The 23200-nt window shown below is 42.2% G+C and overlaps 1 protein-coding gene across 4 annotated transcripts in view; it reads right to left on the bottom strand.

Annotated features, from left to right (window-relative positions):
- The window catches only part of Tulp4 (TUB like protein 4), a 164383-nt gene that overhangs the window by 33883 nt on the left and 107300 nt on the right, over window positions 1–23200 (bottom strand). For all 4 annotated transcript variants that reach the window (XM_041679985.1, XM_041679987.1, XM_041679986.1 and 1 more), the window contains 3 exons: window positions 16432–16612; window positions 13492–13626; window positions 2910–3076 (listed from right to left, as the gene is read on the bottom strand). In XM_041679985.1, the coding sequence (XP_041535919.1) occupies window positions 2910–3076; window positions 13492–13626; window positions 16432–16612 (483 nt within the window). The remainder of the gene's footprint in view (window positions 1–2909; window positions 3077–13491; window positions 13627–16431; window positions 16613–23200) is intronic.

Raw genomic sequence — 23200 nt, 5'->3', positions numbered from 1 at the left:
TTTATTTATTTATTTATTTATTTATTTATTTATTTATTTATTATGTATACAATATTCTGTCTGTATGCCTGAAGGCCAGAAGAGGGCGCCAGACCTCCCTACAGATGGTTGTGAGCCACCATGTGGTTGCCGGGAATTGAACTCAGGACCTTTGGAAGAGCAGGCAATGCTCTTAACCACTGAGCCATCTCTCCAGCCCCCATCTGTGCTTTTTATCTACCTCCCCAGTCTGTCAGGGAGCCAGTCGGAAGCTGTCTCACGGCTCCTGCTCAACTCTCTCCCTTGTGCATATCTTCCAGGCTGACCATGTTGCCCCAAGCTCAGTGTCCACCTTGATTGGGGTCTTGCATATTTCTTCTTTTTCTGCCGCAAGGTCTTATTAGTTGCTTATGAACAAACACGTCTGTTTCATGTTACCTCCCATTCCTTATCTTCTTTGCATGCTTTGTCACTTTAAACAGTTAAAGCTCAAATATTTTACTGTACTTCAGAAAAAAAAATATGGCTGCTCACTCTTTATCTTTGCTGTTGCAGCGACATCTCCAGCATCTAGAACACTTAACACAGAAAGAGATGGCTCCATAAACAGTGACTGACTGAAAAAATGTTTACAGCATAACTTCCCTCATAATGATAACACTCAACCTTATGATCTCCAAGCCCAGTTTTGCCATGTATACATTCAACTGCTGTCCTGTAGGCTGACATATGTCCCTGAAATGGTTCTTTATGACATTTTATCTCCTTTGCACCTGCTGCTTGCTAACTGAAGTCCATATTCTACTCTCTAAGCATAGGGAGTTCTTTCTGTATTTACCCTCTCTCACTATCTACTCCTTTGGCACTTAATCCAATTTCACTTCAGGATGAGGAATCTCTACTTGAATCTGTTAGTCCCACTTCCTAATTATCTCCACCCACATATCTGTCTGGACTTGGCTGACAGTTTGACTTGGCTTCTGGGTGAAGCACTGATGGGTAGACCTCGACCTTCAGAGGAGCCTGCCCATCAGGGGTTCCTTGTCAGGATGAACGCTCTACATCTTTACAAACAGCCATGACAACTGTAGGGGTGTCATAGATTTCACAAGCTTTACTGAATGAGGTAAGAGAGGGGAACCTGTTTCATGGAGGAATAATAGGTGGACGAATACGAGGACCGTGATAAAAGGCAGGATAAAGTGGAATGCAAAGAATCGTGTTACAGTGGCTTTATCTACTGAAAACCCACCTCAGATTCATTCTACTAGGGTTGTTCTGATGTAAGGGATGGCTGATAGGAGGTTTGTAATTACTATGGCTCCTCAAAATGGTATCTGTCCTCATGGAAGTACGGAGCTGGAAAAATCCCCAAGAAAAGCAAGTCCCACTAAGTATTCCTTTTACCATTGTTACCACAGCATCTGGAAGACAATTCTAATTCAAAATCTGGAGCATATATCTGTGATCATCTTTAACTGTTTCCAAGGTTTTGGATTTTGTCTTCTTGTTTAGCTCTTACACAGTGGTACTTAAAAGCTTATGACAGCCACATAGTAACCTCTCAAAATATCAGCTATATCCACGGATTAATAAGTGAGCAAACATTCTACTCTGCTCACAAAAGATGTAATAGCAACAGACATTTAAATCTTATAAATAAACAAAAAAGAAAGCTTGATTAAAAAATGAGCAAAAGACTTGAAAAGCTATCTATTTAAAGATGCATGAATCCCAGAGAGATACTCGGTGCAGTGCCCAACAGCACACAAACAAACATCATGTATACCCAGCGTGACATAAGAACACAACTTCCAGATAATAACAAACACTAGGGAGGATATGGAGAAAGTGTGACTCTTAGAAAGGCAGGTGGGGAGGTATAAACAGGCAGCTCAGTGGAAAACAGTCGGTCATCACACAGTTAAAAGTGAACTTCTGGGTACATATCCAAAGAACTTACAAAAGGTCTCAGAGAGGTGTCTGTACAGCCATGTTTACAGCAGGACACTCAACAGTCAGCAAGTGAGCTGGTATATGACTTCATACCAGCACTTGGAAGGCAGAGGCAGAAGTTCTGAGTTCAAGAACAGCCTGGTCTACATATTGAGTTTTAGGTCAACCAAGGCTACAAAGAGAAGCTCTGTCTCAAACAAAACAAAACAACTGCCAAAGACAGAAGAAACTCAAATGTCCACGGATGTAGGAATGGGCAAACAAAGTGTATTATATTCAAATAATAAAATCTACTTAGCCATAAAAATGTAGGCAGATTCACCCTGTACACTGTAACACAGATGAACCCTGAGGGCATTATGCTGGAGGAGAAAAAGAAGACCCATTCCCTGTGATTCTATTTGCATGAGGCATAAGGAGCACAACTCACAGAAACAGAGGAAACTGTGCTGCTACAGCCTGGGGATGAGAAGATGAACTGCCAGAGTCCCTTGGTGGAAAAGGCTGCAGAACAAGCCATGGCTTTGTCTAACACTGTTCTCTTTCTGATGAGCCTTTCCCTCACTCTTTTAGCAACATCTATAAGCTTGCAGGCTAACACAGCCCTCTGCGATCCACCTTACAGTCTGTCAATTCTATGGTTGCCTCTCGTGTTTACAGGAGGTATACGCTAAGTCTCTATGTTTCTCTTGTGTGCAGACCTAGAATTAATTCAGTCATCTCAGGGTTTCCTGCTAAGTGGCCAGAACAGAAACACATCCCTCTATTTCTCTTTCATTTGATTTCAAAATGAAATCAAGCATTTTGGTGAAATGGTAAAAGACATTTTCTTCCCTATTTCCCTGATTCATATGTCATGAATCAATTGAGGAAAAAAGATTAAAATAAAGTTTTCCAAAGGTAACAACAATAACTAACACCTGATTATTCACCAAAGATGGACCGTAGCAACAGGTATTTTCAAGTGTCCTCACCTGCACAAGTGTGTCCAGTGTGAAGATGTGCTCCCCTCTAACATTGTAGAACTTGACCATGGCACTCTTCAGAAAAGGACCATTGGGCAGTTCGCTGAGCTGGGGCTGCTGCTCCATCCCAGCAACTGCCAGTAAGTCTCCTTGTGTACACCACTGGGCCACCACCTCTGAAAACATACAAAAGGGTTGGTTAGCATGAGGACACAGACAGATGACTGTTTCTTCAGTAGCTTTAAACATAGAGATCCCAGACAAAGACAACAGCGGCTCTTCCTCTTTCTTTCATGAAGGAACATCTCTTATGAGATAATAATTCTCTACTAAAAGCAGGTATTTATTACCTGGCTAGAGATTGCTGTGCCTCTGAAATGTAACTAATTCAGGGTGAATCAGATCTACTTGGTAGGCTAAGGCAAAAGAATCACAGGTGTAAAGCTGGCCCGGGCTACATAGCAAGATCTAATTATTCAAGTATGTATAGACATATATACACAAAATATGTAAGATAAAAATAAACAAATACTGGCATGTGAACTATCTACCTCCAGTATCGTTATTACCATAATAAAATTGTGAACTTCTATTAAGGAAAGACCCAAAGCTAAGGCATGTTCTATCAGGGCTTTGCTACTATGGCATCCTTCATGGGCACTGTCGACTAAAGAGTTTATTTATAAATTATCCAGTTACAAATGAATCAAGGCAAACCCGAAATTTACTAATTAATGTCAGGGCACCACTGGGCCTGTGACGCTCAGGCATAGTAATCACATGATGTAGGAGAGCTCTGGTTTTTATTAGACACTTAGGATACATGAGAGCAGAGAAGAGAACAAAGGCATTCCTGCTAAATGCCAGACAGCGTTAGTAGAGAAAAATCTTCATACTGGAGAAGAGATGCCCACCTACAAATGGCTAGTAAACACTGTAGCTTATTCTAACAAGAGCAATTACTTATATCTTGCTGAAAAAAGAAATAAGTAAACAAATAAACTAATTAATTAACACCTATTAATAGTAATAAGATTCTCAGCTCTTTCCCTTCTCTCAGTTCCTTAAAACCACCATCTAGACACCACTCTAAAATCTAGATTCATTTTGTACAGAGGCTGAACTAAACCACTGAAAGCGATCCACCATGACAACCACATAGTTCAGAACCCAGGGCTAGAATTCAGTGTCCAACCTATAACAGGTGACATGTGATCAAACCCCATGTGATTGATGAAAATGATTTTAATGGTAAAGTCAGTGCATTCTGTAGTCAATGAAGTTCTTTAATTTCCTGGAAAAGCTAAGAGAGCATTCCTTGAGGCAAGTCAGCTCCTAGAGCTTTCTCATTGAGTCAGCATAGTACAGAGCAGAAACAGGAAACAAGGCTAAGGCACACAGTTACAAACAGAACAGAAAAGGCTGTAAACACCTGAAATCATACAACCACCAATAAACTGGACTTTTCATAAAAACTCAAACCAGAAAACAAAAAGGAATTTTTAAAAATCAAGTAAATATACTGGTTAACAAGATTCTCAGTACAACAGAAGAGGGAAACTTAAAAGACACATCCATCTAGGGTGTTCTACACATCTGACGCCAGACTGTGTGATTACCATTGATAAATAAAGGAACTGTTTTGGGCCTACAGCAGAGCTACAGGGGAACAGAGCTAGCAGGAGAAAACTAAACTGAAAGCTGGGAGAGAGAAGGCAGAGTCATAGAGAAGCCATGGATTCTCTGCCAGAGACAGACACACGCTAAAACTTTGCTGGTAGGCCATGACCTCGTGGTGATGTCAGACTTATGAAGATGGGTTAAATTAAGAGGTAAGAGTTAGCTGGGTGGTGGAGGTGCATGCCTTTAATCCCAGCACTAGGGAGGCAGTGGCAGGAGGATCTCTGTTGAGTTTGAGGCCAGCCTGGTCTACAAGAGCTAGGACAGGCACCAAAGCTAAAGAGAAACCCTGTCTCGAAAAGACAATAAAACAAAAAAACCAAAACAAACAAACAAAAAGAGTTAGCCGATAAGAAGTTAGAGCTAATGGGCCAAGCAGTGTTTTAAATAATATATGTATAGTTTCTGTGTGATTATTTCAGTTCTGGGCACCCAGGATGAACAAACAGTTCCCTCCTTGCAACAAATTGGTAACAAATTGGTGACAAATTGATGCCCAAGCCAAAATAAAATCCACTTAAAACCCGAGAAAGCTTGAAAAGGAATTCCAGACTCAAACAAAAACAGAGTTTAGCATTTTCTTGGTCGCCACATTTTTTTTTCTAGATGGGCTTGCAGTGAGTAAGGTACTGTGTGTAAAAACTGTGTGGCCTCTTTAAAAAAGAAACAAAAAAAAAAAAAACAAAACAAAAACAAAAACAGGGGCTTTCTGGTTTGCCAGCACAAATACCTCTGACTCTTTTCAGAGGTCTGGCTATGGAGCATTTAAATGGGGCTTGTGACCAGAGTGTTACAACTTGCTTCATGGCAACATAGACTGGCTGTGTGCCTAAAAATGGGGCTGTGAGCATGGCTCTCAGAGGCAGCAAACAGTTCCACCATGTCCGACTGGGTAAAGCAAGCAGGGAGTACCGTATTTACCCTGGCAGTGGTGCAGCTTAAGTTTTAAGAAGCACTTAGCATTTTAAGAAGTGCTCCTGGACAGTAAAAAATTACAGATACACAATAGGACAGATTCAGACATAAAGGACCTCTAAATGGGTCACAGTGTTGAGATAAATGTATGTAGGCTTGGGAGAGAGAAGAAAAAGAATATAGACAATTATAAAAAGAAGTAAATGGTTATTTTTTTTTAAAAAAAAGGTAAAGTCTTGAAAGAGACAGAGTACAGACAGTCAGATTAAAAGAAGTAAAAAAACAATAAGCCATGTAAAGATGGAATATACACAGAGAGTCTGGATTATTTATATTATTGTGTTTCCTTTGAATTTTCTGACTGTGAAGGAGCTAACAACAGAGAGACATTTCATTGTATGGGCTACTAAGCTAAACCAGCATGTATATTTTAAAGGTATCTTGAATTCAAAATAAGGGTCTAACAATATATTGCTTTGGAAGAGAGGTTCTTCTTTTGTTTCTACAGAGGATGAGAACCTGTGGATTCATTCCAGGCTAATGTGGTTTGATGGACCAAGATGCTCTGAAACACTCCCAAAAGTGACCTTAGCCACCCAACTGCTGACTGAGAAGAACCTAGCACACAGGATATACCATGAAAAGACCTGATTAAGAGCACCCCCAGTCAGCAGGAAAAAGTCTAGAGAACTACGCCCAAATTCCCAAATACTGTTTGTAAATGTTTGTTTACATTTAAAGGAGGATATGCTATAGAGATTTGCATGGGTATACACACACATACACACATACACACACACACATATTTCTGCTCTTAATTTAAAAATATAATGTATAATTAAGAAATATGGGTAAATAGATAATCATCTACAATAGTCAAGCTTGTAGTCATGCTAGTTAGATTTTCTAGACGGACAGATACGTATTTCAGATGGACAAGCATTCTTCAAACCTTTCAAAGACTACAGAATATGGCATTTAAAATGTTTTAAGAGCTTAAGACTTTTCATGACAGTGAAACGTTTGTTTCTGGCAGCATCAAGCTACTTCAAGAAGATGATGGGTGTCGAAGAGGTTCCTTAAGGAGTTTGTTACCTATTTGGGCAAGAAACTGCTCTTGCCTGAACTGCTTGATGAACTGGACATGAAGAACCCGCAGAGAAACAGATTGCTAAACTTGCCTAAAGGTGAGGTGATCCTTCGGGGTTCCTGCTTCATGAAAGAATCTGCTAGACATTCTACAGGATCCAAAAGAAAGTGACTAGCAAACTGCCAATATAGGCAGACTTGTCTTTGAAATTTCCTGCTTTATGGAAAAGTCTCCTGGATACTATGGACCTGTAGGCTGAAGATGGATGCCCCAATGGTACAGAAGAACTTTGGGTGACTGTCGAGGCCATGAGATGTCTCTTGTCAATTCTAGAGTTTTGGCAGTTGCTTACAATGAACTTCCTGTTTACTTAGGTAGTATTATATCCTCCTTGAGTCTTCGATGGAGTTGAAGAATAGATAGTAATAATATAGTTTCCTTAGTTATGATAAAAGATAAAATAGATATAACTGTAATTCTTGCTTGGTAACTGTTTTATGTAATTTTACAACGTTAAAGTTAAAACCTTCCTTTTTATTTAAACAAAAAAGGGGAGGTGATGTGGGATTTCCCTCTGTATGCTGTGATTACCACTAAAAAATAAAGGAACTGCTTTGGGTCTATAGCAGAGCTATAGGGGAACAGAGTTAGGCGGGGAAAACTAAGCTGAATGCTGGGAGAGAGAAGGCAGAGTGAAAGAGAAGCCATGTAGCCTCCACCAGAGACAGACACGCTGAAATTTTGCTGGTAGGCCACAAGTTCTTGGTGATGCACAGATTAACAGATATGGGTTAAATTAAGAGGTGAAAGACCCCAGCTTAGCTGCTGAAATGCCATTTTGCAAAGCCTTCACACAAATAAATGTAAGTTCAAGGTAAAGTCAGTACTCCTAGGTGGTCAAACAGGATATCTGTGGTCAGATACCAGGCCTGGGAGGGGAACGAACAGTTCTGGGAAAAACTACATGTATCCCAGATAGGGCCAAGTCTGCTATTATTATCAGACCTTCATGTCTCCGGGGAACTTGTCCCCTAAATGAACCCATCACCTCATTCGAACTGAACAATGAGATCCCTGTAACCATGCATTGCTTCTGTATGCCTGCTTTTGCCACCCTTTTCCTATAAAAAGACCTTCTCCCAGCCTACAGGCACGCAAGTCCTCCGAAAGGACTTTGCCGCCCACAGGTACCTGTGCCCACCCAATAAACCTCTTGCTAATTACAGCCTGTGGTCTCGACTGTTCCTTGGGTTAGGGGTCTCCTCCTGAGGGAAGGACCTCTCTGAGGGTCTTTCAGAGGTAAGAGTTAGCCAATAATAAACTAAAGCTAATGGGCCAATCAGTGTTTTAAATAATATAATTTCTGCGTGATTATTTTGGTTCTGGATCGCTGGGACAAACAAGTGGCCCCCTCCTTGTAACAGACCTTCTCTGGATAGCAGCATACATCACATAAAGAAACCAGAGAAAATCGTAGTAAAGTAGCAACGAGATTCGAGTCCATGATAGCTGGGACAGGGAAGAAATAAAGATGGCAGTATTTCCAAGACTCCTCATCTGACTCAACCTGCTCAGTGGGTGAATGAATAAATGTACCCCCTTCCTTTTATTGTTTTTCTTTTTGGACATAAAGTGGACGTAAAGAGGAGAAAACAAGCTGTTGCCTCTGCATCACTAAATGCACATGGCTTCAGACTGCTCAGAGCCAAGGCAAGCACAAGCTGAGAACTTATGAGGTCTGTGTGCTAGAGGTGGGAATGAGGCTGTTTCTATGACCACAACCCAAGGATATCTTTCATACAGGTGTGGAGTCAGACTGAGAGCTGTCATCTGCAAAGGTAAGGTCTTCTCTTCAAAAGCACACATTCTGCATGAACAGTCACTTCATGTACTGGCAAGGACAGACCTGCAACACCAAGGGATGCAACACAAGTGTTGGCTTCTCTGAGATTTAGCAGGGTCAAATTGTGCACCACTGATGTAGGATTCCCACAACACTCCACAGTGTACTCAGTTACCTCATGAAGTCCTGACAACTAAGAAAAAAAAAGACCCTGGAATTTTCTACTATAACCAAGGCACTAAATCTCTGCAGGGTAGAGTTCCTGGGACTGAAATTTGAAACAGTCATAAACTGGTGGGGAAATGAGAATAAAAGTATTCTTCTGATTGTTAGCTGAAGAGAAAGATACAGAACCCTGGGTGTGACTTTCTTTTCTTTCTTTCTTTTTTGATTTTTCGAGACAGGGTTTCTCCATAGCTTTTTGGTTCCCGTCCTGGAACTAGCTCTTGTAGACCAGGCTGGCCTCGAACTCACAGAGATCTGCCTGCCTCTGCCTCCTGAGTGCTGTGATTAAAGGTGTGCGCCACCACCGCCTGGCTCGACATAACATTTCTTATTCAAGATGTATTATTTATTTTCATTTTAAGTGCATTGGTGTTTTGCCTGCATGTATGTTTGTGTGAGGGTGTCAGATCTTGGAGTTATAGACAGTTGTCAGCTGCTATATGCTCTTAACCACTGAGTCATCTCTCCAGACCCCAAAAATCTTTTTTATTCTTCAAGACATGATTTGTCTGTGTAGCCCTGTTTCAGGCTGTTCTGAAACTCTCTCTGTAGGCCAAGCTGTCCTCAAACTCACAGAGGTACAACTGCCTCGGCTTCCCGAGTGCTGGGATTAAAGGAGTGCACTACCATGTCCAGCTTGAGATTTTTAAATATATATAAATTATGCTTGAATCACTTTGAAAAATAATCTCCAATGCTTCTTCCCAAGATCCTTCTTTTTTTTTTTCTAAATCTTGAGGACACTGTTTCCAACACCAGTAGAAGCAGCCAGTAAGTGCTACTTGCAGAAGACCCCCTTCTCCTTTTGCTGCAGCTCCTGGCATGCATGGCCTGGCAGCTACAAGTGTCCCCATGCCTCACCTACTTTTCTCAATGACTTCAGGGGTCTGGGCATTTGGGCATCCTAAACATCTTACACAAAGACAGACAGCAGATTTGTACTATTCACCTTGTCCTCGCTAGCTTTAACTGTCAACCTGACAGTCATCCGAGCAGGAGTCTCACCTGAGGAACTAGCTTATGGGAATGTCTGTAGGTATTACCATATCTATTACTTAAGTGGGAGGGTCCAGCCTACTGTGGGAGGTACCATTTCCTGGGCAGGTGGTCCTGGGCTTTTTTGGAAGCTGGTTGAGTGTAAGTCTGTCTGCAAGCCAGCGAACAGCATTCCCCTAGGTTTCCTGCTTCAAGTGCCTGCTTGAGTTCCTGTCCTGACTTTCTTCTGTGATGAACTGTGACACACAAATACAATTCAGGTAACTTAAGTGTGGTGGTGTATGCTTGGTATCTCATTGCTAGAGAGGTGGTAGAAATAGGTGACTCTCTAGGGCAGCTGGAGCACTCGGCCAGTGAGCAGCCAATCTCAGAGAAAGCAGATAGTAAGTATTTCAGAGGATGACACCCCAGGTTATTCTCTGGCCTCCAGACATGGATATACGCATACACACATGCACCTCTCCTCCAGTTAACAGAGTAAGGACTGAATAGCAAAGCACGTGCTCTATGGGGATGGAGGTAAGACATCCATATGGGCCAAAGCACAGGAGTCACAGCTTGCACTGAGTGACACCAACCATCTCAAAAACTGCTTGATTCTCAGAGAACTCAGTGAATTCATAAAGGGCAATTCTGGGCCTGGAGAGATGGCCCAGTCATTAAGAGCACTTGGTGTTGAGGAAGGGGCTATCTTCAAAATGAAAAAACTATGCATGTGGAACAGTGGGGGGCGGGTTACGGGAAGGTGGACGGTAACTGGACACTACCCACAACAGGATACTACAATGGCACCCTTTGTCTTTTGCTCCCCGATACAAATAGGATGCCATGTGAAGGGTCTCTGAGATTTACCACCTAGAGATGTGCTGCCACTGCCTGTATCACAACACCTGCTCAAGGAAAAGAACAATCACACCAAAAGCCCATCTCCTCCTACTCTTCGTGTGCAGAGTAGAAGACCGAGATAAATTACTCAGACAAGCTGGTCCCAAGTGGGACTCCCTAAGCACAGAGAAAACGGGCACCCACTTCTGAAGTCCCCAGAGTCTACAGCACGAAACCAGGGCAGGAGCTGCAGAAGGGGCTATTCATGGAGATAAACGCTTACTGCCCAATAGCCAGGCAGAGTATAGGTGGGACAATCAGTCAGGAAGTAGAGGCGGGTCAATGAGAACAGGAGAATTCTGGAAGGAACTCCTGGTTGGCAGTGTGACCCCAGCCACAGAAGAAGCAACATGTGACTGCCCCACTAAATAAGGTACTGAGCCATGTGGCTAACACTGATAAGAATAATGGGTTAATATAAGTTATAAGAGTTAATAAAAAGCCTGAGCTAATGGGCCAACCAGTTTATGATTAATGTAGACCTCTGTGTGATTTCTTTTGGACTTAATGATTGTGGGAACCGGGCAGGACAGAAAACTCAGTCAACAGTGTGAAACTGTAAGATCTGAACGTCACGTGAGCTAACAGTGCTGGTGATGAAAAGCATCACGAGTCTCCTTTTTCCCCTGGACAAGTTCTCTTCATGAGACCCTGAGGGCACAAGAATCTGGGTCACATCATCTTTAGTTTTGAACTGCAAATCTCAGCAGTCTCAATATCTCTGTTCACCAATTTTTCTCATGGTGTTGTCATAAAGCCATGACTAGGCATCTCTGATCTCAGAGTGCTTGCTTCTTCCCACTATTTACCAATGCAGACTGTAAGATAATTGTGTTAGTTAGGTTTCTATTGCTCTGAAGAGACACCATGACCACGGCAACTCTTATAAAGGAAAACATTTAAGGGGTGAATTACATTTCCAGAGCTTTAATCCATTATCATCATGGTGTATGTGACATGGTGGCATGCAGGCAGGCATGGTGCTTGAGAAGTAGCTGAGAGTCCAACATCTTGACCCACAGGCAACAGGAAGAGGTCTGAGACATTGGGCATGGCTTAAGATATGAGAGACCTCAAAGCCCACCTCTACAGTGGTACACTTCCTTTAACAAGGCCACACCTACACAGACAAAGCCATACCTCTAAATAGAGCCACTCTCAATGAGCTTATGGAGGACAATTACATTCACACTACCCCAAAAATTAAAATTTAAAAACAAGAACTATTTATAGTTACCACATGTAAGGCAGAATCTAAGCCATTTGGGTATCAGATCAGAAACAAATATTCTAACACCAAGGCAGGAAAATTTTTATACAGTAACTAGTGGATGATACGAGCTCAGGGAATCTAACTCTGCAATTGGAGAGACAGCACAGCATAGACATTCACAGCCATCCCAGTTACAACACCATAAATAACTCAAACATTTCAAATTAGATTTAATTTCTCATAGGTAATGACTAAAGCGGTAAATTTATAGAAAACAATAAACTTAAAAACATAGTACATTTTAAAAAGACTAATTTCGGTCACCCATTGTTTTTCTATTACCATAATGCACACTTGGTAAGCAGAGGTGTTGATAGACATTCAAGAAGCTGATAGAGACAGAGGTAGATAATACACAAATAAATAAAAAGATAAGAGCTTCCACAGCAAGGAGGTAAAAAAATTGTTAAGAATAAATAGTAATGGAATGGCAATTACAATGTTTTGAACTGTAACCAGGTATTTGATAGAGAACAAAATTCAGGATTCTACAGCTAGAGGCAGATCTCAAGAAATTGGCAAATGTTGTTAAAAGGTTTAAAAAAAGAATTTTTGAAGAAAAATAGAACTTTAGAGTAGGAGACACATGAAGGAATTTATAATGGCCAGTCATATTTTTAAGTCCATGGAAGACAGAACATTCAGAAAATAATTAACAGAGCAACACAAAAATTGAAGTTTGCCAGCAACAGAAAGAGACTACGTCACTCCTGAAGGGACTATCTATGGTATAGGGTAGTTTCTATCCTGGAGGAGCTGATAGAGGAAGTAATTCCTTACAAGTGCAGTTCTGAAACAGCAAAGTGAGATACCTAAGAACAAGTACAATTTGCTTAAAAATATTCTGTAATCTGAAAACAGACTGAGTAAGTGTGTGGGCAGCACAGAGGAGTGCAGTGCACCGCTGCCAAGTGGGGTGCACACAACATGACTCTTATACCCCAGGTCCCAGAGAACCTAGACAAGCAGCAGCTGCTGCCACGGCAATGACTCTTGACCACAGCCAACTTAGACAGCAACTAGTTACACAGAAGGGCCTAGCTTGTCTGTCTCCCTATTCAGATGATAGAAGGCCCCTCTAGTATCAAGGGCCAGAACTAGCCCAAGATTAAAATCTTTTCTACTTTGTCCAGTGAACCCTAAAGAGGCAAGATTTTTTTCCCCCAAAAAAATCTAGCAAAGTCACTATGCTTTTAAGTAATCTTGAATTTCACAATCAGAACATTCCCAGTGACTCTGTTGAGAAAACATTTCTTCACAGGAAGGTACCAGCACTTATCACTGCCCTTCATGTACACATGACAGTCTAGAACCTCCATAGATCTTTCACGGTAACTCTACTGTATAATGATCAATTATTTAGTAAGCTTGCCAAAATTCTACGTGCTTCTGGGTAAAGAACAACTGTGTACAATCTGCTGCCACCTGAGTAAAGTGACAGATGTGACCATAACAACAGGCCATGCTGTTGTTCAAGAGGAGAAAAGAAGGTGAAGAGGAAGCCTGAGTGTGCAACTCAAGAAAGAAGCAGCTACAGATGCTCAGATAAGCAGGGAGCTTAGTGGAGTGCCCTTGTCAATAAACTCCACTAAAGACATCATCGTACAGGAAAGAACTCTATAGGCACCAGTCCAGAAGGCAGATGCTCAGAGGTCCCACCTGTGGGGAAAGGTGTACTTTGTACCTTTCAGCCCTGAACGGATGACAGTAGGGGATAAGTCATCATAGTTGTTCATTAAGCTGATGTCTCCCGAGGTGAAGCTGACGGTGAGCAGAGGCTTGATGTTCTGCACAGGGATGGGGTATGCTGCAGGACCATCTGTAGAAACACAAGGCCAAGTGAAAGGCAGAGACTATGGGCACAAAACCTGGTTCAGATGTCTAAAGCTACACTGTTGCACAGTGCCTGACTTGGTGACTTTGTGCTGTCATGACTAAGGCAACTTGTAAAAGAAAACATTAAATTTGGGGCTCATGGCTGCAGGGTGATAGAAGTCACAGGCAGGCAGGCAGGCATGGTGCTGGAATAGTAACTGACTGAGAGCTTGCATCCTTATGCATGAGGGAAGAGACAAAGAGAGCTAACTGAGAATGGAATGGCTTTTGGGGGCCTCAGATTCCATACTCAGTGACATACCTCCCCCAAGGCCATACCTCTTAATTCTTCCCAAACAATTCCATCAACTGGGGACCAAGTATTCAAACATATGAGTCTATGGGGCCATCCATTCTCACTCAAACCACCACAGTGCCCTAAAAGTTGTCTAATTAATACAGATCCCAGCCTGGCTTGGGATGCTACCGAGTGAAACTGCACTGCAGCTCTCAGGAGTCATACAGTGGGATACCATCATGGGCAGCTGCAATGAGGATAGGATGTAGGATGTGCAGGCCCAGAGGAACTGGGGTGATAGCCTGTGTGACTTTATTAACGTGTATGTTAAAGCATTATTTGTTTCTTCAGCTATTAAGTGTACATTATTTAAAAGGTATATATATATATATATAAAGAATTGTGGGAAGGGGACAAAAAATGTTTTCTTAACTGTGGTCCAATGCACAGAACAAAAGGCTTCACTGAATGTTACAGGCAATAAGCAGGCAAGGCAGCCAGTATTAGTTCCTTAAGTTTTCAGAGAGGGCAGAACCAGATATGACTCATTAAGTACTTTAACATGTGTGGAGTACATGACCAGCATAAGGAAACTCTGCTTGGAAAGTTCTAGGGGTGCTCTTGTGTAAGAGGCCATTAACTGGTTCACCCATGTTACTTAAGAAAGTAAGCCAAGCTGCAGAGATGGCTCAGTGGTTCAGAGCACTCACTGCTCTTCCAGGGGACCTGATTTTGATTCCTAGCACCTACATGGTGGTTCACAACCATTCTTGTAACTTCAGTACCAGGAATCTACTGCCATCTTCTGGCTTCTTTAGGCACTGCACACATGTGGTGCACAGGTACAGATGCAGGCAAACATCCATACATATAAAATAAATGAATTCTTAAAACCTGGGGTTTTTTGGGGGGCGGGGGGGATTGGTTTTTTTGAGACAGGATTTTACTGGATAGCCCTGGCTGTCCTGGAACTCACTCTGTAGACGAGGCTGTCCTAGCTCACAGAGATCTGCCTGCCTCTGCCTCCTAAGTGCCGGGATTAAAGGTGTCTGCCACTATCACCTGGTTAAAAAAAAAATTCAAGAAGGCCCCTTTGAAGAGCTGGATGGCCAGAACTCCTCAGAAGTTTCTGTAGGTGCCACAGTCAGTCATCCTGAACTCATCTCCAGCAGCCAGGCAAGGTGGCCTACTGGATATCCATCTGCGGGTAACCGCATCTCTTCCCTTCCCTCTGAGTCACTGTGTCATTCTACCTCTGCACTCAAATACTGCACACCTAAAAGGCAAGTGTATGCTACCCCAAAAGCACCCCACTGCTTCTGAGAAGTGCAACTCTGGTTAGAGAAGTACCAGGGGTAGCCTGCTGCCTCAGATCAACTTTAGATTGCTTTCTAACGTTGGTCTGTGCACACTATTTCTTCTTCTAGTAAAATAAGGATCCCATTTACTAGACAGGATTTGTCTAAAGACAAGCTGCCTACATTTCATAGAGACTGACTTTATTACTCTTAGGCTACAGAAATATGAGCAACATTTTTTATCAAGGCTGTGTCCCATCAGGAAAGTGATAATTACATCCTGAGTAAATTTGTGGGTGCTTGAACACTCTCCCTCCTATGACCCAGTAATCCTGAAATTCTCCTGATCACTTCTTTTTAACATGGGAAAAATTCCTAGGAAGCCCCTCTGTCTCTGTGACTGGAGGAGGAGACAAGCCCTTCCCAGAATGGCATGTCTCATGACAGCAGGAAAGATGAGAAACTAGTCAATGCATAGCTTCAACTCCAGGGCATATAACAAAATCAACTGAGGACAGGAGCCTGTAGTTGTAAGACACCCTTTTAAGTAAGGAGTTGTTCCTTTCCACCATTTAATAATACATTTTTCTTTTAATAAAAAGTGCAGAGATGGGTACTGGGTGAACAGCCAATGCTGACTCAGGCAGAGGCTAACAGGATAGGAAAGGCTTCTTCCCTTAGGTCTCTAACACATCTGAAAAGTAAATCACACTACCAGAGGCAGAGGAGGCACGAGTCTGGAATTATCTCCACCTTGAGCATCTAATACCAATAGAGCTTACAGTGGGACAATAGGTCTCTGCGACTGAGAAAGGGGACAGAGCACAAACAAGGACATGGAGTACCAGTTCCAGTTGCTGGTCTCTGCAACAACAGAACGAATCTTTCTTTTATACATCTGAAGCTAAGCTACTGGCTTTAAAACCACTAGGGATTTGGCTTTATCACCTATAAAATTATATTAATAGTACAGAAGTTTTCATCTACAATGCTCTTTATTAACACAAAACCACAGGGACAGCAGGAGACATACGTCTCACTTTATGTCTAGGAGAACCCAAGCCTCTGGAGAGCCATCAACCAGTGGTCTTGAGAAAAAAGGTAGCAGGGAAGGTTCACATCAAGGGGAGAGAGAGGGTGTGGTGGACATTCTTCTCTAAGTGGCGTCACTCTCTGTCAAATGCAGTAACAATGAGGGAGAGGAGCTGGGTACCTTGGGGAGGAGAATAGTCATCTGAGTCTGTGTCACTTTCACTGCTGTCCTCCACCAGGAAGATGGGGTAATTCCACGACATGCTGAGGATGCCATCAGATTCGTGCAAGAGGACATGGGCCAGCATTCTGCCGTGGCAGTCCATGACAATCACCTGTCCATCTGCTGTGCCAAACAATACCTACAAACAAAGATCAGGGCCCTTTAACAAGCAGGCATAAATTTCAGTCTCGATTTATTTTAGAAAGACAAAATACATTCACATCTGAAAAGATAAACCAATTAAAACTGAGGGTGACAGGACAATACCTTAAATCTCTTCTGCTGCTGCGATAACACGTCCTACAGAAGCAACATCAAGCGGTCTGTTTTGTGTCTAAGTCCCAAGGTAACAACAGTCCCCATAAAGAGGAAGTCACAGTGGCTGGAGCTTGAGGAGCAACCCATTGTTTCCCCAGTCAGGGACAGAAAGGAGAGAAATATCCACGCACACGCGTGGTCAGCTCACTTCCCCCATTTACACAGTCCAGGATTACAACCAAGAGAGGCACAAACCACAGAGAGTGCATCTTCCTACCTCAGTTAAGATAGCCCTCAGTAGCATGCTCAGACGCTCAGTTCCCAGGCGACTTTAACCCTCTCTTTATCAAGCCGACAACTACACTAAGCATCACAGCCACACTGTCAAGAATCTTAGACCTCTTAGACTGCAATGTGAGACTAGCAGCATAATGACTACATTATGCTATTCAGACACGTCAAATACCAGAAAAACCTGCTTTACTGCTTTTGTTTCTTTTGTCTTCTGGCTAAAAGACAGGGGCTAAGAAAAGATAATTCACTATTTTTGAAAATTAAGATGCAGCAGAAATTCATTATTAGAGTTCTAATTTAGAGAAAACGTTTATGTCTGACTGAAAAGAAAATATGTTTGGTCACATAAGCACATGTTTACGTGATGCTCCTAAAATAACTTTTCAATTAAAAATTTTAGGTGATTTATAGAATAATGGGTTTCATTAATATATTCTCATACAAGTGTATTTTTCCTGAAAATGTTTTTAATTTCCATGTTTAGAATTTTTTTACACGATAGTTATATTAGTGATGATTATATTAATCATCAATGCAATGACACACGGATGATATTAACATGTTCACTGAATGCTTAATCCCGATGCTAAGAATAATGTCAAACATGTCATCACAGTGACAGAATTCTGGTTCATGCTGAAATGGACCCCAGAGGAGCCTGACACCTCAGTACACTTAGGGTACTACTGAAGAGTTTTCTTTGATCCCCCATGGATGTAGGCAGGTACACATAAGAGCTAGCAAACTCGGGAAGATTCTGTAGGTATCAGCTCTGCACTGAGAGCAGCATGAGCCCCCCAGCCCTTAGAGTAGCTCTAAGGCATGTTGGACATTAGTGTGTCACCAGCTAGCATGTGTGTGTCCCAGAAAGCATGATGAACACTACCACTGACTTTGTGTTAGTCTCTAGAGATCTTGCATCTGACAGTATTATAAATTTCATATTTTTGTGCTCAACATCCACTTCTCACTGTGACAAGCACGCCAATCATCATCTGTATTTCACAGACACAAACAGCTTGGGAGAAATCATGCAACCTGATAAAATGGTCAAACCAGGACTATCTGACTGCAAGGACTAGAATTCGCACTCAGAGCCTAATTAGAGCTTTTTCATCCTGGCATCTTTTTGCTCTTGAGATTTAGATGACATGCACCTCTGCAGCCGACTCTGCAGCTATATCCTTGGCATCTCAAAGAGCCCGGGTACACAGTGGGCTCTTGGTGAATATTTTTTTTTTTATGAAACAAATGAATTAAAGTCAAGAACATGGGCATTTTTTTTTTTTTGAGACAGAGTTTCATTGTACAGTCTTGGCTGTTCTAGAACTAGCTCTGTAGACCAAGTTAGCCTTGAACTCACAGAGATCCACCTTCCTTTTCCTCCCAAGTGTTGGGATTAAAGGCATGTACCACCACCCAGCCAATTGAAGACATACTGGTAATTGATTAATTACAATGGAAGAAACATTTCCCTAGAGAAGCAATAAGCTTTTGGAATTTGTATGGGTGTTTTAGAATAAACCAATCACTCATTAAATATTCTATTTTGCTATTGTTTTTCAGACAGGGTCTATGCGCTCAAGCTAGATTCAAACTTGTAAGCCTGTTGCCTCATCTTTCTGGAGTTTTAAAACAGGCATGGACCACCATGCCAAATTCCTTTAAACATTATCTATAATGAAAAAATTTCCCCCAAGAAATTTATCAGTGCGTGTAGATTAAAGTTAAATACAGACAAAACTATTAGGAACGGAGAATCTTGGGTGATGACAGAAAACTCAGTATCTGATGGCATGTATATAGGACATTCAAGCAACATGGATACAAAGATGGGAGGCAAGAACACAGCTCAGAATTGCTGAATTATACACTAAAACAAGCAGGTATTTAATGTACATAATGAACAGTTTGCAACAAAAGGCACAGAACATGTTGTCTTACACTTTCAACTGAGGTGCACACATTTCCAAAGGAAAAAGGCATGAAGGTCCAAGCAATGCTAATGCTATGGACAGTGTCTGTGGAGCACATTTCTCTTTCACCCCAATTCTCACGTGCCTTCATGTCAAGTGAAAGGACATTTGGACACATATGACTTTATTGATGAAAACAACTCGCTAGTAAAAGACAGAAATTCTTCAAAAGTACTCAGGGCTAAAGTATATCAATCCTGAAGAAACCCAAGCACCTGACTGCCTGTGGGTTCTCCTATGACCTTGGAATGTTCACTGTCTTTGCCACATGACTATATGTCTAGCCCCCTTCTGAGAACATGGATGGCAACAGACTCATTGTTTACATATCTGCCAAATCCTTATGCTAATAGCAATTTGTGATGAGGCCTACGGGGGGCGGGGTTAGATCTAGATAAAGTCCCAAGAATGGGGACTTTATGGTCGGATTGGTACCCTTCTAGGAGGAAAAGATATAAGTTGTATTTTCTTCCTCTCTACCTTCAAGCATCAAAGAGGCGATGTGAGCACCTGGGGTCAGTTGTCTTCAAGCTGAAAGGAATCCTCACTAGTAATCAAACTGACTGACGCCTTTACCTTGACCTTCTCAGCCTCCTGGAATATGAGAAACTGATGTCTGTTTTCACCAACCGGTTCACAGTACTGTGTTGTGGGAGCCTGAGCTGACATCTGAAGGATGGGAGCTTTGTGTATCAGCATGCATCTCCCCACGACCTGTTGTTGTGCACGGAGCTCAGCAGGGTCTGCGAAGGGCAGGGCACGCCTCTGCATTTAGTGACACTAAGTTTCTGTTCCAGAGAGTGAACAGAGAGCCAGCTGGGAGAACAGACATACAAGTCTTTAAGATAAAGGACTGGCAATTTAATGAGTGCCTGCTATTCAAGAGCCACACCAAAGCAAAAGAGAACAGAAGAAAGAGCAGCTCCAAGAGCCCTCTGTGAATTCATTCCAACTATGGCTCCTGCAGGAAGACACTCCACTGAGATGGGCTGAAGGGGGAAGAAATCCTCTCAGTCTAGCTTAGAAAGCAACTCTTTTGGAACAAGTATGTCACAGATAAAAGAAGAACACTAATACAGCATTAAGTCAGATTTGACAAACAAAAATCTCCATTACAGGTTCTTTTCACACCTTAACACTTCTAATGAGAAGAAGTTCACGTGAGGAAAGGTCTTCAGGAGAACACGACAGTGTAATAATGAACACAGGTGCGAGCAAACATCAGTCTCTGGCCACAGTCCTAACCAAAGGAGTACAGCTGAGGCAAACTGGTGCCAGCCCCTTCTAATCTCCTCCTCATCTTGCTGTTCAAGGTTAGTCCTAACTCTTTTCTCTACAACCACACCAACAGTGCCTCAACTATAGTCAATCCCTTCCTAAGTCTCTCCTAGGCCCTGGAATCACGTATCCAACTGCCCGCCTGCTATATTCCCCCGGAAGTGTCAAAAGCCCTTCCATGTCAGCATGTCCAGGGAGAAATGCATGCTCTTGTTTTCACCTAGAGCAAACACACAGACCTTCTTCCTGCCAGGAGAGACTGTGGCTTTGTTTAGGCTCCAGTGCCCAGCATCTGTCTAGTACCCAACAGGAGCTCATTGCCTCATACAGGCCTTCGGGGGCTCTCCACACAGAAGTGATCTTACACTAACCACAGCTGCGTTCTGGTTTTGGGTCAGTCTCTATCATACCTCTCGAAGGCATGTCTGTATCCTGAGATGTCAAATAGTTCTGTGAAGAATTATCAGTGACTATTATAAATAGATTTCTGTAAAAAAAAAAAATCACTGGCTTTTGGCCAAATTTTTCTACCAAGCAAATTTTGACTTTTTTTTCCTTTAGATTAAAACCCAATATTCACATCCTCCTTAAAGACTGTCCTCCCATTTTCTTCCTACTATTTCTTCTGGTGGCTCCTATGCTTCAGGTGAGAGTAGGCATGAGGCTCGATAAGGTTATGCCACAATTTTATCAGCAGACATTTTATGGCCTGAGGCTGGGGGAAACCTTAGCACTGTGGCAGACCTCAACAGGCAGCTGAGGGCCAGAATGAAAGGACAACCCTCCTTTGCTTCAGAGGGAACCTCAGCTTTGATGCATAACTCACACCAAACTTCCCTCTCAAAGACCTCCCTGGTACATCTTAGAACAGTGGCCTCAAAGGAGTTTCAAGGCTAGTCCTAGACATTAAGTAACTAAAGAATCAGGTTCTAAAATGGGGAGCTGGAAATAAAAGAACTGATCACCTGAAGATTATTTCCCGTTCCATTTTGAAAAGACATGAAATGAAGTTTCATAGTTGAGTGCAACCATCACTTATAAATCTGTTTCTTGGGGTTAAACATATAATTCTGTAATTCTGAGGATGACTCATCTCCTTACTGCAGAAAAGAGCACCTCTAAACTAGCTTAGACAACTATGAGGAGAAGCCCCTTGCTGCCAGCGATGTGGGATTCCCCTCTGTATACTGTGAATACGTTTTATTACCATTGGGTAATAAAGAAGCTGCTTTGGCCTATGGCAGGGCGGAGTAGAGCAAGGCAGAAAATCCAAGCAGAGAGAGAGGAAAGGTGGTGGTGTCAGGGAGACACTATGTAGCTGCTAAAGGAGAAAGATGCCAGAACTGGTATGCACCAACCTCATAGCAATACACAGATGATGAAAAATGGGTTATTTTAAGATGTTAAGAGCTAGGCAGAAATAAAACTTGAGCCACTGGCCAAACAGTGTTGTAATTAATATAGTTTCTGTGTGATTATTCGGGTCTAGGCAGCCAGAAAACAAAAGTACAGTCTGCATGTAGGACCCAGAAATGAGCTTGCCCATTAAACCAATGCCAAGAGTGGTTCTCTTCCCTCCTCCCTGCAGACCCAGGAATGACTCTGAAGTAGTGCTACACTGAGAAAAGCAAGCCCGTCTTTATTTGAGTCCTTAACTAATCATCCACGGGAAGACTCCTTTCTAAAACAGACGAGGGCATGAATCATGGCTAAGGGAAAGAGGAAGAGTTAGGAGACAGACTCCTGCCTTTTCTGCTATCCTCACCCAACCACTGTGCTATTTTATTTCTAGTTTGGATCATTTTGTTTTATTTTGTATGTATTTTGAATTTTTTTCTTGAGTGCTTTGTGAAAGAAATTTTTTTAACAGAAAGAGGTGCAGCTATTGTGTTTGTAACTGTGCCTCACTTTTTATTGCTGTTTTGGTTACTAAGAGTAGCAGTTAAGACCCAAAGCTGGGCACAGTAGTAGTACACAGTTGCAACCTCTGTACCCAGAGGCCAAAGTAGGAGACCCACCCATGTGAGCCCAGCCTGAGCTACTTAGAAAGACCCTGCCCCAACCCACACACTAGAATTCTGGTTGTTTGTGGTCCTCTCTGGGCTCAGCTAATTACGAATCACTAGATAAATTATAAGATACATTAAATAAAAATAAAAAAAATCTTTCATGAAATTTACAGTGAAAAAATTAAAATGGAAGGAGAAAACTTATATAGACATCTCAAAGTCACTCTTTTGTTAGAATTTCTTCAAATGACTTTCCTACTACCACAGCCTAACGATGGTCCTTACCTTAACACAAGAGTCTGGCTAGACGGCTGACCTCCGGAATCAGTTTCCCAGGGTTTCACAACCATTCCTGTGGAATTGTTATGGCCGTCTTTTCATGCTTGCCCACAGCAGCATGTCTGCCCTTGGCACTGAGGGCATGTGTGTCTTGTCAGAAAGATGACATATGTGCGGTTTCAGTATAAGAACTATCCCAAATCACTCCAATCAAAGCCTTTGAGCCCTGACCTTGACTACACCTAACTGTGACCTAAGAAAATGCAGAATTTGAGCACAAATAGTTTCATTTACTCTCCTTCTGCCTCTCCCAGCCTTGCGTGAACATTGATATTGTTTCTAAAAACTTAAAATCATGGCCTTAAGATGACACTGGCCTCCCTCAAATTCCTGCCTGTGAAAGCCAAAGCTCTCTCAGAGAACTGGTTCTAGGCTCTTGGTGGAGGTCAGCTGCACAGATCTGCGGTTCTAATCCCATTTACAGGCGCCTTCCTGCTTGTACTCCTCCCTACTCAACAATGCCAGTGTGCCTGTTTCCCTTTTCTCATTCTTCCTTTAAAATACCCAGCCATTCACATCTACAGTGGCAGAGCAGCTCCATTTACTTCAGACTCATACCTGCTTCAGTAGACA

The sequence above is a fragment of the Microtus oregoni genome, unplaced genomic scaffold, assembly GCF_018167655.1.
Source record: "Microtus oregoni isolate MIOR12 unplaced genomic scaffold, Mior012 000033F_ref0000390, whole genome shotgun sequence".
NCBI lineage: Eukaryota > Metazoa > Chordata > Mammalia > Rodentia > Cricetidae > Microtus > Microtus oregoni.
This window is presented reverse-complemented; position numbering and strand designations above follow the sequence as displayed.